At 41.2% G+C, this 17382-nt stretch overlaps 1 protein-coding gene across 3 annotated transcripts in view; it reads left to right on the top strand.

Annotated features, from left to right (window-relative positions):
* Positions 1-17382, top strand: part of ARHGAP10 (Rho GTPase activating protein 10) — a 248895-nt gene that overhangs the window by 201184 nt on the left and 30329 nt on the right. The window contains exon 20 of one of the 3 annotated variants that reach the window (XM_050946362.1): positions 15316-15475. In XM_050946362.1, coding sequence (XP_050802319.1) covers positions 15316-15475 — 160 coding nt within the window. Of the gene's footprint in view, positions 1-6382; positions 6493-13761; positions 14028-15315; positions 15476-17382 lie in introns of those variants that run through there. The other 2 variants (XM_050946365.1, XM_050946364.1) reach the window with 2 other exon arrangements.

Consider the following 17382-nt stretch of genomic DNA (forward strand, 5'->3'; position numbering starts at 1 on the left):
GCTTCACAGAGCTCTTCCTCAGGCCTGGGAAAGATAACCAGCATGTGAGCTAAATACAAGGTGGGGCAGATTGTCTAACCCTGCCATTTAGCCAAAGAAACAGCCCATGTTCCCTCCTGATTTGGATATTTTGAAATAAGAAAAAGGCTGAGATGTTAAAGCTTGAACATTACTGTGTGAAACATGGTAATTCAGCGCTTGCTTTGAGGCCTGTGGGTTGTATTGTAATGATTTGATGCTGTATGATAACCTAGTAATATGCCATCACAGTGGATGGGGATGGGTTCTGTGTTGTCATGAGTCAGATGTCAAATACTGTGATGTAGGGGTTTGTCAGATGATCCTAAAAGGTGTTTGGGGGACAATTTTTCAAAGCATGAAAGGGTAATTAAGTAGCTAACTCCTACTTAGTTAGGGTTGCCATGCGTCCGGATTTTGACCGGAACACCCAGCCAAAAAGGAACCCTGGCAGCTCCAGTCAGCACCGCCGACCGGGCCATTAAAAGTTCGATCAGCGACGCAGCAGGGGCCAGAGCTAAGGCAGACTCCCTACCTGCACTAGCTCTGCATGGCTCCCAGAAGTGGCCGCCAGGTCTTTGCGGCCCCAAGACGCATGGGCGGCCAGGGAGGCTCCGCACACTGCCCTCGCGCCCACAGGTGCTGCTCCTGCAGCTTCCATTGGCTGGCAGCTGTGACCAATAGGAGCTGCGGGGGCAGCGCCTGCAGTGGTAAGAGTAGTGCGTGGAGCCTCCCTGGCCGCCCACGCATCTAGGGGCTGCACAGACCTGGCAGCCGCTACCTGGGAGACAAGGTAAGCACTGTTATGAGCCCGCACCCCAGCCCCACCCCAGAGCCCTCACTCCCACTGCACCCCAACTCTTTGCTCCAGCTCTGAGCCCTCTCCTGCACCCTGAATCCCCTATTTCTGGCGCAACCCAGAACCCTCATCCCAACCCCCGGCCCCAGCCTGCTGAAAGTGAGTTATGGTTGGGGAGAGTGAGCGTCAGAGGGAGGGGGGATGGAGCGAGTGGGGGTAGGGCCTTGGAGAAGGGGTGAGTCTTCAGGGAAGGAGGGGGCAGAGATGTTGTTTTGTGCCATTAGAAAGTTGGCAACTCTATATTTAGTGTCAGTAGGAGTGGGGTGTCTAACTTCCTTTTGTGCCTTTGAAAAATTCCCCCCTTAGTATAATACATGCATGTTGAAATCAGTGACATTCACTCAGGACTCTCAGCATCTTGCTCTTAGGAACTGGCTGTTTGATAGGTGGCTTCTCTGTACTGCATTACATATTAACGTTGAGTTTTCGTCTAATTTGAATTTAGTTGTTCAGTTTTCTGAGGAACTTTTGTCAGTAGCCAATATCCTAATTATTTGACATTGGGTATGATACATACAGTAACACAGAATGTTTTGCCCAATTATGTCATTATCTGAAAGATCATTTTGGTGAATGGGAAACATAATATGTATTAACAGCCTCATTAATTATCACGTCACTGGTTAGACCTGAATAGCTCTAAATATGTTCTTACAAGCTTTTAGTTACTTCATTCAGTGGAGAAGGGAGAAAGAACAGAAGTTAGGTTGGGCTTTATTCCATATTTTCTTAGTTTCTTGGCTAACAAATACATGTTTTATAACTGCTCTTGGAAGATTTTATCCTACGTATGTGTTGCAACAGGAAATTAAACATTAAACCATCCCCCCCCTTTTTTTTTTAAATTCACAATGGAGTTAAGCACAGAGCATTGGCCAATATTTTTGTATTTGCTGGATTTGATCAATTTGTCACAACCTTGTTGTTTAGAGAGTAGTTAGTTTTTATATATTTATAGAAAAATGTACCTTAAAATTAGCATGTGTGTGTGTATGTGTATTTGTATATATATATAGGTCTTATTAAAATAATGCTGAACTCTCAGCAGTGTGTTTGAGACTAAGTAAAACTGTCTTTGTGCTTGAAAATTTCTTGAGGATGTTTCACTTAGAATTGTTATGCAACCAGAAAATCATTTGGAAAGAGGAAACAAGCCTTTAATTATCAGCTGCTCAGGGAGTCAGTGGGCTGCAGAGTCCACTAGTTGGATTGAAAGCACAAGATCTAGGTCATTTTTTTCTTTCTAAAAAGCACTCTCAAATCACAAGTATTCTTGAGTGCACCCAAAATGTTTGCAGTAACTACGCAGACATAGGGCTGTAACTGAAATGAATATTGATAGTTGTAATAGGTTGAAGAACACACTGATTGATATCTTTATTTGATCTTCATGTAATTAGCTACAGTAGGGTCTGATAACACATAGTAATTAGGTGATATTAAACCTATTTGCAAACAATTCAAAAATTATATTTTACCAACTTGTCGGCAAGACAAACCAAGTCACAACAGATATTGTTTTTGTTGGTCTTTTTTATTAGTTTTTCCACGGTAAGGAAATTACAAAAGCTACATGCTGAAGTGTTCCATCCTGTCAGTATTTCAAGTAGAACACCTCTTAATGGGGACCTACAAGTACTTTGAGTATGGCCTGATCCTCCAGTTCTCACTGCAGAACATTTCTACCAGATTTGCCCCAAAATGATATTGTGATCAGTTCAGAGTTTGCCTGCCCTCTGCAACTAGAAACTAGATGGTTTTTTTTTTCAAAATAGCATCTTTCATATACTATCTCTCAGAACATTATGGAGAGTTGTATATTGGTTGTGCAGTGTCTCTTGAGATTTGTGTGTCATACTAGCCTTACAAATGCAGTAGATGGATAGCCTTGAAAATTAGAACCTGTTCTATTGAGGGGAGATGCCCCTTCTTTTTTCCAAAAAATACCATGGGGTCCTCAGTTTTTACATGGACAGTCAACAAAGATTCTCAGAAGAGAGCTCTGTCTATATTGCATCCAAAAGACAATTAAAATGTTGTTCCTTCCTAAATGTATTTACTTTTGCATTTTACAGTCCACAGAAAAATGCTCTGAGAGGCAAAATGAGGAAAATCTATTGACCCAGTGCCCCTTCCAACAAATAAAAATAAAAGCCTCATCCAAAATTATTAAAAATGGAGGTAGGGAATCATCTGTAGCCTCAGAATTGTAATAATCATGGTGGCCTTTAGGATTGGAGAAACCGAAAGCTACAAGCATTGCCTCCATTTCTGGCTTTGCTGGTAGAAATGTTTGTGTAACTGTCATGTGCTGGCTTTTCCCCACCCCATGAAGTATCCAATGCCACATCCAGAGTCTCTTTCCAGGTACATTTTTATTTCCCAAATATAGGCAAAGTGCTCTCTCACTTTCAGTGTGCAAAACAGAGCTTGTAAGAATGTTCAAAAATAAAATTTTAGCTGCAATTAAAATGGGCACTGAAAGCATTGAAAAGAGGACATGACTGAAGTGAAAATAAAAAAAATAATGAGAGGATAAGAGGACCAGTGAGCCTAGGATATAGGGTCAATCTTCCTGGAGAAGGAGCATCATTAAAAGTCAGATCTCCGGCAATATTCCTCTATCTCTGTAATGCTCCACCTTCTGCACACACACATGCAAGGCACATAATACTGTAAGCAGGCCAATTTGGCATACTAAGAGCCATTAATCCCAAGCATGGAAGCCACTGACATGTACCCTTGCTTCATGCCAGCTGTGCACTATCCAACCTCCATTCAAAAGATAATATTCCTTACTCAGGCATGCAAGGATGCTTGCAGAATAAACAGCTGAAGCAATAGGCTCAAGTCCTATTAATGAGGAATAACACTGGAGTAAATGAGTGAGCATTTCGTTTAGTGTGATGTTTTTGTCTCTGCTGTTGGTGTTGTTCAGTGTTGGTGAGAAGAGTCTGGGGTTCTGAATATAAGGGTTACTGGGAGAGTTAAGGAAACCTTCCCCTGTTTTGCTCCTACTCCCCTTGACCCTTTCTCATTCAGTCATCCAAATTCTGTTCCTGTTCTCCCATTATCTTCTTCCCCTCCTTTTCCCCATTAGATCCTGTACTTCCCAGACAGCTCCTGGATTCTCTTTTAGGCTTTTCATTTCCCCCTGACAGTGGAAAGCTCAGACAGACAGACAGACAGACAGACTGCCTCCTTCCCTAATTCGAACTACAATTGCTCCTTTTTGGCTAGGAACCAACAGCGGGGTAGAATAACAGAGTGGGTGCCTGATCAGAAGGGAGCCACGGTGGGGACCTGGGGGTTAGGAATTGAAGCTGTAGCCAGTACCCTGCTGCCTGTCTGGAGCCCAAGAGATAGAAGAGAATTCAGCTGTCCTGTGAGATGGTGTGAGCAGCAACATATAGGCAAGAATGTCATGTAAGATGTGTAACACTTGGGATACACCCTAAGGAAATGAGTGGTTGTCTTCTACAACATGTTCGGTTACTGAATAGATTTAATGTTTAGCCCCTTGAAAAGTACATTACAATAGCCTAATCTTGAAGTGTCCCAAGGCATGGATGATGGGTGTTCCTTGCATGTAAGAGCAGAACATAAAGCTCCTGATCATGTGGAGGTGGAAAAAGCTGTCTTAGTCATTGCTGCCTTATGTTATAAGCTGGAAACTAGCAAGACACCGAAATTGTGATCACACATGACAAACACGCACCTTCAGTCAAAAGGGCCAATACAAACTTTGCCATATCTTATAGTTGCTTTCCTTAACCTAACAATGTTATCTCTGTCGTCTGTGGATTGAGCCACAGCCCTGACCGTCTCATCCATTCTCAGTGTGCTACTATTCATGGAGACAGACTCCTCTTTAGCTATTACCATTCAAGAAACAGATCTTGGAGTCATTGTAAATAGTTCTCTGAAAGCATCCGCTCAATATGTAGCTGAAGTCAAAAAGCTAACAGAATTTTTGGAATTGTTAGAAAGGGATAGATGAGACAGAAAATTTCATAATGCCAATATATAAATCCATGGCATTCCCACATGTTGAATACTGTGAGCATTTCTGGTCCCCCTAAAGAAAGATACACTAGAATTGGGGAAAATTACAGAGAAGGGCAACAAAAATGATTAAGGGTCTGGAGCAGCATCCATATGAGGAGAGATTAAAAATACTGGTACTGTTCAGCTAGAAAAGAGACAACTAAGGGGGGATATGATCTATAAAAATTATAAATGGTATAGAGAAACTGAATAAGGAAGTGTTGTTTAGCCCTTCATGTAACACAAGAACCAGGGATCACCCAGTGAAGTTAATAGATAGCAGGTTTAAAACAAATACAGGGAAGTACTTCTTCATGCAATGCACAGTCAATCTGTGGAACTCATTGCCAGGGGATGTTGTGAATGCCAAAAGTATAAGTGGGTTCAGTAAAAAATTAGATAAGTTCATGGGGGACAGGCCCATCAATGGCTTTTAGCTAAGATGGTCGGGGATGTGACCCCATGCTCTGGGTGTCCCTAAATCTCTGACTGCCAGGATGACAGGGATTGGATAACTCAATGATTGGCTGTTCTGTTCATTTCTTCTGAAGCACCTGGCATTGGTCGCTGTTGGAACACAAGATTCTGGGCTAGAGGGACCGTTGGTCTGACCCAGAATGACCTTTCTGTTGGCCACACTCTCTAATTCAGACAAAATAGAAACAGAGCTGAGTGTCATTAGCATGTGGAACACACTTCAACATAGGCCTCCTCATTAACCTTTCCGACAGTCCACTATATAATGAACAGGAGGGGTGATAAGGGCTTGTTAGGGATGGTGGGGCATGTTAGGGCTGGTCTTCACTACCAGGGTAAGTTGACCTAACTTATGCTACTCCAGCTACATGAATAACATAGCTGGAGTCAACATAGCTTAGGTCGACTTACCCCGGTGTCTTCACTGCACTGTAGCAATGTTAAGCTTGTTCAATTACTGCTAATGCTAGCGCTTCCTTCTAAATGAAGGCAGGAAAGTATTTGTTTTTTTATACTAAATAGAAAAAGAAAAGTGGATAACAAGGTGATGTGGTCTGTTTATCAGTTGGGGAACCTGTATTGAGTGCATGAGCTCTTTCTGCGGTCCATGTCTACCTGGTGCAGGCAGACACAGGAGTTCCACAGCAGTCATCTGGCATGGCCCCACTAACTGACAGGATTGCCAAACCCAATGCTGCAAAACTCGGAAGGCAAGTCAAAATAAACCCATGATAATAATGACGTCATCGATGAGAAAGGCACCATAAACCCCTTGCCAGTGCACCTGCCTTTGTTTCACAGCCATGCAATATGAAACTTTGTCCTGAAAAGAACAGAAAACTTTTAACAAAATAGCCCTGGGTTTAAGGATATTTGATGCCATATGGGGAGCACTAATGTTTGCCTAGAGTGGAGATTTTTGTACAAGTGTAGTCATGGCACTGCCTTCTCACGAGCAACTATCTTTGCTTTCTCTTCTAGCTGTATCTTCCTCCTCTTTTGGTGACCTATGGCTCTTCTATAGGTGGTTCCCTAGGAGCTTCACCATAGTTTTTCATTCTGACTGATAAGAGCCTCCTCTTGTCATTGTAATCCACAAAGAGTAAAGAGAGGAACTCCACACTTTTGTATCTGATTTCTGTTCACACAGTTCCCCTTTGATCTGTCATATCTCAGAATTTAATTGTGAGGTCTAAACTGATGCCCCAACTCCAGATCTGTGACTGTGCCTGGAACTGGTTGCCACAGCTTGATGAAGAGATGAGAATTCCTGAAGCATTTCACTTTACGTTATCTCAGTGAAAGGTTCACCTACAACTCAGCACATCTGTGTGGTTTTTACTGACGGTTTTTTCTACATTTTAAGGGGGAACCTGATGAGGAACAGATATAAATGAAGGTAATTCCAAGATATTCCAGGTGGTAAAAGTGTGACTGGAAAACCCGTTTTTTTGTTTGTTTGTTTGTTTTTTAAATCTATACAAACATTTTAAAAAAATTTAAAAAACTTTGGGGTGAGTGAGGAAAGAGAAGTGCCCTGAGCTTGTAATGTCTTGCAAATGGAAGACACATTTCCTTTCCCCCACGTTTTGGCTACAGACCTTAAGCTGCATGAACAAATCTTCAGACAGGTTCTGCCTCTTGATGCTGCTTTTCTAGCATTTCTGAATCATTATGGGGTTGGGGAAAATAATCTCTCTAATAAAAACCTCTTCATTGTGTATAATATATACATGCATTTTTACATACACACACACACTCTCTCTCTCTCTCTCTCTCTCTCTCTTTTAAACAAATCAAAGCTGGTCTTTCTTTAGTAAAAAAGTGAGGTCAATCATTGAAGCCATATGTTAAAAATTATATTAGCATAAAGAAAAATTGGCCTACATAATGTTATGCAGCCTTGACTCTTACTGCATGTGTTTCGAAAAGAAGCATTATTCTGATGGATAAACAAGTCATCTACTGCCCACTATCTGACAGAAATCTGTATTGATTGCAGTGTGCAACAGTCCTTTTTACATTTTAAGTAATGGAAAACCTAATAACACGTTTTATGTAGTCTAACTACGTACCAAGATAGTAGTAAAGGTCTATGGGATTTGCTACACAATAACAAAGATCTTTCCCATGTAATGACATGCAGTAATAGAGCTGTCTTTCACACCGTGATATTCAGACACTAGTATTTCAGGAATCCTGAAATTTGTTTTTTGTTTTTTTAATCTTAGTATTGTTTGTTAAGGTTTTCTATCAAAATAAACTTGCTCCAAAGTGTGTCCATATGAGAGGGTTTGGACTGGTTTAACTATGTCAATTTAGAAACAGATTTAGTGAAATAGGTGCAATTTGGGGGATGTAGACTGGGTCTGAGTAGTAAGCAGAGTTCTGCTTACCGATTTCAGTTGGAAAGAAAATGATTATACTGAGATTAATTTCCTCAGCACTGGATGTTCTTTCTTCAGATCTTAATATAAAAGACTGCTCCTAATTTCTGCCATTTGAACATGATAAGAGTGGACTGTAGTGGTGGGAAATCCACCCTTAGAACCATAGAATATTAGGGTTGGAAAGGACCTCAGGAGGTCATCTAGTCCAATCCCCTGCTTCAAGCAGGACCAATCCCCAAACAGATTCTTCACCCCAGTTCCCCAAATGGCCCCCTCAAGGATTGAACTCACAACCCTGGGTTTAGCAGGCCAATGCTCAAACCACTGAGCTATCCCCCTAAATGGTAGAGGTATTGGCACAAGAGGCTCACAGTCCCTATACAGCTGGAGCTGGCTAGCTAGCACCATCCAAAAGTGGGCAATGTAACGTTGTTGGTCTGGGAGAGTCAAAGCCCAAATTAGAGATGGGCTGACTTAATATGGTTCCAAAGAGCCTCCATTGTTGAGTCATCTGATGATCCCTGACTATAATATAAAGCTGCATTCTTCTGGTGGAATCCCTGAAGTTGGATATTAGTGCAAACCCAGCCACCCTTCCCAGGCTTTCAGGGGTTAACCTGCCCTTGTTGGCACAGGGGTGCAAATTGCAACAGCAGTGCTAATCAAATCCATTATGTGACAGCTGTGGAGGGGCAAATAAAAGTAGGTTGACTAGTTTTTTCTTCTCACTTTAGGAGCTTAAGTATCTTGTCTCAGAATCTTTTGACTTCTGTTGTGATTATGTAAATGTGAATGTTCTACTTCAACAGTATAAGGTAATTTGTTTTGACTTCTGTTGACACTGTGACCTAACTGGTCCCCTTCAGTTCATAATCTAATTTACATAAGAATTCCATTGACCTTTTGAAGTAGAGGTGGTGGTTCATGTCATAACATAATGCCTATTAGCTGCCACTGACTTAATAATGTGATCCGTGCTTCATATCATGTGATTCCTTTTAACTTGTATTGACATTGTAAGACAACTGATCCTCTGTCATATTTTCATACCATTTCACTCTTCTGCTGTACATGCTGAAGTTCTAGTATCAAATGTAATTGTTACTCTGCTGTGGATGTTTATTATGTGCATAGTTACCGTCTCTAATCTGTGAAGTTTCTCTTTAAATGAAAATATTGAATGTACCCATTATAAATTCACAGACATCTAACTAAGTAGAAACTACTCTTATTTGTCTGTATTATTGAGGAGAAATTTTTCCCTATGGTGAATGAATATCTCAACTCTATTTGCTACTAACCTACATTAGACTTTATTTATTACAGTATGCAAGGTGGAAAAAAAAAAAGGAATGGAGGTCTTTCAACCTCCCAGTTTGGGATATCTGTACAGCCAACGTGACACCTTCAAGTGCATGAAAACATTTTATTCTGCTAATAATTTATACCAGGGGTAGGCAACTTATGGCATGCGTGCCAGAGGCAGCACGTGGGCTGATTTTCAGTGGTACTCACACTGCCTGGGTCCTGACCACTGGTCTGGGGGGCTCTGCATTTTAATTTAATTTTAAATGAAGCTTCTTAAACATTTTAAAAACCTTATTTACTTTACATACAACAATAGTTTAGTTATATATTATAGGCTTGTAGAAAAAGACCCTCTAAAAATGTTAAAATGTATTACTGGCATGCGAAACCTTAAATCAGAGTGAATAAATGAAGACTCGGCACACCACTTCTGAAAGGTTCCTGACCCCTGATTTATACCATGGTCGTCATCGTGATATCTCAGTGGAATGTGTGAAGGCTTCACGTTGCATACTGTTACTACAGAATTTTTCATTTTTATAAACTACTTTTGACCCATAGATATTGTTAGTAAGGCTGATCTTAAAGATTACTTTTTCTTTTGATGGTGCAATCTGTAACTCTACTCAAGTTAGTTTGCAGAAAAATTGGTTAATTGCTTGAGAGAGAAGGTGTTAGCTGTCTGGTTTTCTTAGTTCTTGTTACAAATGGAAGTTTTCTTATTTAAAATTCTTGGATTAAAGCCAAAGACTGATTCTTGATGTTCGTCAAGATATTTCAGTTTCTGACGTCAACAACAAAATATTCTTTGAACGGAACATGCATTCCAATCACAGCAGCAACAATAAATTTTTAAAAAGAAAGATAAAATTGGCTAGCCTAGCTGGAAAGTTTGGATTCTGATATGGGTAATATTATTACATTTTATTTATTTAGAGTCTTTCAACCCTAAGAATCTCTGATTTTGGGCTGGGGGAGGGATGAGAGAGAGTTGAGAAGGGGAAATAACATACAAACTTATTGAATACTGTGGTGATTGACACAGTTTTGTTGCAGATTTTGTCAAACAAAACATTTTTTTTCTTTTTAACTGGGAGTAGAAATAAGGAGAAGGAGAAGGTCAGGAGTGTGGGAGTTAAGGTATTAAGGGAGTGAAAAAATGAAATTGAAACGAGGGGGACAACAATCTCCCATCCCAGATGATATCTGAGATTTAACCAGAGATGGTGGTGTCATTCGGGTCATTGTCGTGGTTGTCGTCCTCCCATTCTCCCCCCACCCCCACCCCTCATCCTGGTATGATCAGGACATCCTTCAGGATTTGGATGATGAAGGACCAATGGTGTTAGGGTGGATCCCAGCATCGTAGCAGATGGTGGAGGTGGTAGCCATTCCTCTTCTTTCAGTCAGCAATTGTATTCATTTCCAATCCACCCACCCCCAATAATATTTTCTTTTAAGGACCCCAAAGGGAGTGATGGGCAGAATAACTTGTTTTCTCATTGCTTAGAAACGCAGCGGCCAGGAAGAAAAGCACAAAGCAGCTGATAAGCATCCTGGCACGCCAAGCGAACTCTGTCCAGGCGCTCGTAGCCATGCAGGCAGAGCACTACTGGACCACCCCCCATCCCAAAGCTCTTTCCCTTGTGCCTCAATGTCAGCTCAAAACCCCCTTCCCCAGCATCCAGGTTCTTACCACCACCAGCTGCCTCCAACACCTGTACGTTCACCAACCAGCCCTGAGAACTACGACCCTTACCCTCTGCACTCAACCCCCATTACCATGCAGCATAGGCATCCTGAAGTGCAGCAGTCATCGCACAGCACTCCAGACAGGACATATTCAAACCTGTGACTATACAGTTCCCCACCACACACCCCTGCCCTTTTAGGTTCTGAAAATGTTGTATGTCTGTCAATAAAGTTATTTTCTTTTAAATAAATGAGTTCTTGGCTTTGAAAACAGTCTTTATTATTGCAGAAAATCAAAGATACCTTAGCCCAGGAAAGAAACAGGCACTGCCAATCAGCTTCGGAAAAACAGATTCCTACTAACATTGTAACCACTGCACTTCACTCCCCTGCAAGGCACCAAACATTACTGTTGGTTTTCAGCCTCAAATTCCTCCTTCAAGGCATCCCTGATCCTTGAAGCCCTGTGCTGGGCCTCTCTAGTAGCCCTGCTCTCTGGCTGTACAAATTCAGCCTCCAGGCGTTGAACCTCAGAGGTCCATGCCTGACTGAATGTTTCACCCTTCCCTTCACAAATATTATGGAGGGTACAGCACGCGGATATAACCACAGGGATGCTGCTTTCCCCCAAGTCTAGCTTCCCATACAGAGATCGCCAGCGCACTTTTAAAAGGCCAGAAGCACACTCCACTGTCATTCGGCACCAGCTCAGCCTGTAGTTGAACCGGTCCTTGCTCCTGTCAAGCTTCCCTGTATACGGTTTCATGAGCCAAGGCATTAATGGGTAAGCGGGGTCTCCAAGGATCACAATGGGCATTTCAGTGTCCCCTACTGTGATCATCTGGTCTGGGAAAAAAGTCCCTGCCTGCAGCTTCCTGAACAGGCCAGTGTTCTGAGAGATGCCTGCATCATGCACCTTTCCAGGCCAGCCTGTTTTAATGTCAATGAAACACCCACGGTGATCCACAAGCGCCTGGAGAACCATAGAGAAATACCCCTTCCGATTAATGTACTCAGATGCTAGGTGGGGTGGTGCCAGAATAGGACTATGCGTCCCATCTATCACCCCTCCACAGTTAGGGAAACCCATTTGTGCAAAGCCATCCACAATGTCCTGTGCGTTCCCCAGAGTCACGGTTCGTCTTAGCAGGATGCGATTAATGGCCCTGCAAACTTGCATCAAAACGACTCCAACGGTCCTCTTGCCCACTCCAAACTGGTTCCCGACCAATCGGTAGCTGTCTGAAGTTGCCAGCTTCCAGACCACAATAGCCACCCGCTTCTCCACCGGCAGGGCAGCTCTTAATCTCGTGTCTTTGCACCGCAGAGTGGGGGCGAGCTCAGCACACAGTCCCATGAAAGTGGCTTTTCTCATCCAAAAGTTCTGCAGCCACTGCTCGTCATCCCAGACTTCCATGACGATGTGATCCCACCTCTCAGTGCTTGTTTCCCGAGCCCAAAAGCGGCGTTCCACAGTGCTGAGCATTTCCGTGAAAGCCACAAGCAATGTCATGTCATACGCGTCAGGCGACTCACAGTCATCGTCGGACTCCTCATCACTTTGGATCTTAAGGAATAGCTCAACTGCCAAATGTGATGTGCTGGCGAGACTCGTCAGCATACTCCTCAGCAGTTCGGGCTCTATTTCCCACAGAAATTGCGCTGCACAGAAACCTTTGGGAGAGTCACAATGGTGCCAAATATGGACGGAAAAACAGGGACTGCTGGGATGTAAAGCGATGCATCACAGGGCGTTGGGACAGGAAGCATAATGACCCGCACCCTTCTGTCCCCTTCCCAAAACTCACGGCACCAAAATGGGACGAGGTGCTCTGTGGGATAGTTGCCCATAATGCACCACTCCCAACAGCACTGCAAATGTGGCCACACTGCAGCGCTGGTAGCTGTCAGTGTGGTCCCACTCCAGCGCTTTCCTTACACAGCTGTACGAAGACAGCTGTAACTCCCAGCGCTGCAGACCTCCAAGTGTAGCGAAGGCCTAACGTTGATATTATCTATGTGTAGCAAAAAATCTTTTGTGTTAATAGAAGGCAACAATGCAGTATGTTGTTTTAGGCTAATGAAGGCACATCCATATCAATATTTATGCTATAGGAAAGAAATTGTGACAAACTGTAAAATCTACATGTAAAATCCTGACCCCATTGAAGTCAGTGGGAGTTTTGTCATTGATTTGAGTGGATCCAGGATTTCACCCTGTGTATGAAGGACTTCATACTATACCTGCAACTTGTAATATGGAAGCACTGCCAAGCCTACCTGTAAACTAAAACAACCCTCCTGCTGAGTATTTGCACACTCATAGAAGTTCTTTATATTCTTGACCTGTCTGCATGCATTTATATAGATTATATTCCCATTTGATGGTTTATGATTGTAAATGTTTAGCAAATCACAGAAGCAGACAAATCCTCTGAAACAGTGTGATTATGTTGACTGAGGATCTTTGTGCCATCAGTGTAACTGGGTCTGAAAAGCAAGACTTTAAGGAGAAATGTGCATTACAACTTAGTTTATTTAGTTTTAAAGAATTAAATTACCTTACGAAGTAAGATTACAAAATTACTGTCTAATTTTTAGAATATGTTTCTGATTTTGACATGTATACCTGTAAACGAGATGTAATGAATTACTTTTTACCTGACAGTTGTACAGTTCTCATGGCATGTCATGCCATGCAAATTAGAATGGCAGTGTCGAAGAATTGTAAGCTCAAAAGTATCATTGCAAAGCAGTAAGGTAGTGCAGTTACTCTGTGAGTGAGCAGGATTAGGCTAGAATATGAATGAGTCATTTTCTGAGGTTAGCATTCTCCTCCTCAGAATTTCATCTTTTGCTACTACAGGCTAATTTAGATCCTTAAATTAGAAGCTACTTTAGGGAGAAATTTTCAGATGATCACTTTTTATCACTTGAGTGTCTTTAGTTGTATGTCATTTTAATCTCTAGGGAAGCTGTTCTCTCAAAATTACCAAGAGGGATGGTGAAGAGCTGGCTGGGAAAGCAGGAGTTGACTGCTTTGATGAGTTTCTGCTAGTTCAGTGGAAGAAATTGACTTGGATAAAGTAGTTGTGAGGTGGAGGACAATGGCTTTTATTCTCTGAAGGTATTCCTAGTTGACAATATTTAAATTAAAAAAAAAAAAAAAGGAAAAGGAAATCAAATCAGTGAAACAGTAGAACAGTCAACTCAGATTATGTTGTATCAAACTGAGCCATTCTCTGTGGGGATTAATTATGTCAATTATTGAATTAGAACATATTTGTAAGGGTTTTTTTTCATGTCGAGTGCTGTGTACGCAATGTGCAGCTCCTCAAACTAATGCTACAATTTAGAGACCATTGAACAGATAATTATATAGACATGGCATGGTAGGATTTGGGGTTTGTAGCTTTTGCCTGAAGGAGTTGAACTCGATGATGAGGTTGAGGGTGTCATCACTATATAATATTTTTAATATCGTATTAATCACCACTGCTCTGGGATGTGTGGGCATATGTTAGTGGGAGTAGAATGGAGGTGAAGTGAGAGAATAAATGAGGGAATCCTGTGAAGGTTGTCTTGAATATTATTACTAGTGTATATTTATATTATGGTAGCACCCAGAGGGATTGGGGCCTTGTTATGCTGGGTAGTGTAATATTTGTAAGCTCTCCAGACATTTCTAACTGTACATTTAAAAATGAACAGCTGTCTTCTAAATAGATAGATCCAAGCAGAACACCACAATGTGGGATGTGTTTTTTGTCTTGGGGATCTCATACACAATGACGCGGCATACCTGTAATTTTATTTGTCATTGTTTGTGATGAAATAGATGCTCTGTTTTTTAAAGGGTCTCTAGTGGTTGAGAAACAAAGCTGCCAGCTAAATAAATCATCTCTGAATATTTTACACACTAGGTGACATTCTAGGAGCGGCGTGTAAAACAATTAGCCGACCAGAAAATGGTGGGGTTAATTACAGATTAGGAGTAGCAATACTCTAAAATGTCCTAAAGATATTGTGTGTTTCACAATGGTCTGTTTGTTGCCTACTGCGACCTCTGTAAACTCCACAGTCTTGCATTTGATACAATTATGATTTTTGCATTATCTTGTGAAAAATCATTTCCCGAGAGTTTGTGTTACATTATTTGTTTTAAGACTCTTTTATTTAAGAAAGCTAACAAATATAGGGGACCCAAAGGATCCCAATCTGAACAGGAAGTCTGTCATAAATTACCACTCAGAGGAATGCCAGAATTAGTTTGCTTAGCAGAGGTAACCTTCTAAGAAAAGTGGAGCAAAACTGTGTTCCATAGTTTTGGAAATACTTTTGGGTGATACTACTAATGTATATTTGGGGGTGAGGGATACTTGTAACACTGAAAGTTGTTTCTTGTAAAGGTTTCACTGTAACATATGATGTACTTTGGATAATTAAGTAATTTACTGTACACTGGATTTTTTTTTTTAAATTGTATCTTCCTTACTTCTTGTATCGTGTGCTTTCCTCTTCTAGTTGACAACCACAGCCCTCCCAGGGAGGACACTCCTACTGGCAGTATGGATTCTCTTTCTTCTCACTCTCCTACACCTGCAGTCTCCAATAGCCCCCTTGAGCCAGAAAAAAATCACCTTATTCTGGAGAGTGGAGACCTAGCGGACTGGACAGCCAATCAGTAAGTAACATTATTTCAGTTGGTTCTGAAAGAGGAGACAGATGCACTGACACCTTCTCTCCACCTACTTTGAGTGCAAGCAAGTAACTTTTTGAAGTGATTATACTTGGTTTCCATTGCTACAACTATGGGGAGCGAAGGAGTAAGTGAATAAAAAATTGATCTGTTTCATGTCTCAAAATGGTTCTCAAAATACAGTTCTGCATCCGACAATTATATATGCTAAATCAGTGGCTCTCAACCCTTCCAGATTACTGTACCCCTTTCAGGTGTCTGATTTGTCTTGTGTACCCCAAGTTTCACTTCACTTGAAAACTACTTACTTATAAAATCAGACATAAAAATACAAAAGTTTCTCAGCCTGCTATTACTGGAAAATTGCGTACTTTCTCATTTTACCATATAATTATAAAATGAAATGATTGGAATATAAATATTGTACTTACATTTCAGTGTATCGTATATAGAGCAGTATTTAGTTTGTATTGACTTTACTAGTGCTTTTTATGTAGCCTGTTGTAAAATTAGGCAAATCTCTAGATGAGTTGAGTGCCCCCTGGAAGACCTCTGCGTACCCCCAGGGATACACATACTCCTGGTTGCAAACCACTGTGCTAAATTATATTTTAGCTTTTTCTGTGGAAAGTCGAGGTGTTTTACTACGAGAGGTTTCATGATTTACACTGTTTTATTTAGGCACTGCATTTGTAGAGTATTCTGTGCATAATACATTACCATTGTTTTATTTCAAACCACTAGGTCCCCCATATACCTACCCTGAAGAAGTGTCTATACGCTGTAGTAGCTGTGGGTGGTAGTATGTTACCATCAAGCTGTATGGTCAAATTCTGTCTTTGGATACATACATAAGCGCCTGTTAAACTTAATGGGAGCTGAACATTGCTGTTCAAGGACAGACTTAAATCTATATAATACATTAACATATAAAAATGCCTGTATTTTCAATTAATTTGCAGTCTGTCACTTGAATAGGCTTTGTAGCAGTTAGCAAGCTTGATTCTAGTTCAGCAAAAAGTGACATTGCAAGTTGTAGTACACTGGGGCTCAATTCACAACACGGCCATGCTTGAAACCTAAGGAGGCTGACATTTTTTTTATCATAAATCAAATTCTGAGTGAATTCCCTAGTTTACTATTCATACAAAATTTAAAATGTCATGGAAAAAATCTCTAACCTTGAAAGTCAAAAAGGTGAATGAAGTAAGTCAGGGGAAGAGATTTTGCTTTTTTGTTACGGATATTTTCCTTAATAACATTTTGAGTGGCCTGGCCTGCTTATACGATATATATATATCATTGGTAAGTACTTATTTATTGTAATAACATTTTTCCCAAATGGGGCGAAAGAACATAAGTCTTTAAGGCGTCCATGTAATTACAGCTGGGTCTATTTGCTCTCATTTATGTGGATGTGCTTTGGGCACTGTTGCCTCTGGATTGGGTTGTAATTTTCTCTCCCCCCCCTTTTTTTTTTGGCGTGTAGTTAAAAGTAATGCAGATCCATAATGACTTTCCATGCAAATGCTAACTTTCAGTAGAAGCATGAAATTCCTCTTTTTGTCTGCAGTTTTTCTTCTTGAGGTTTTCTGTCAAGTGTGTGTGTGCAGGCTAGCTAGGAAAATTGCATTTAGCAAGACATTTCCACTGCCGAGCAACTCCAGGAACATTCGGTATTTTTGCTCCCATGCATTTTCCTAACTCTGCATTACTGCATCTTGTACTTTTTTCTTTGAGGATCTGATCGTTTTTGCTCAATGGGAAGTACTGCAGTTACTTCAGGTTTGCAAATAATAAGCAAACACATCATGCACTTAGTTTATTAGTCAAAAGCTGTTTGCCTTTCCCACTCACCTCTCTTGAGAAGTTTGAGGAGCATAGCTTTGTGG

Source organism: Gopherus flavomarginatus, chromosome 3 (assembly GCF_025201925.1).
Source record: "Gopherus flavomarginatus isolate rGopFla2 chromosome 3, rGopFla2.mat.asm, whole genome shotgun sequence".
Lineage (NCBI taxonomy): Eukaryota > Metazoa > Chordata > Testudines > Testudinidae > Gopherus > Gopherus flavomarginatus.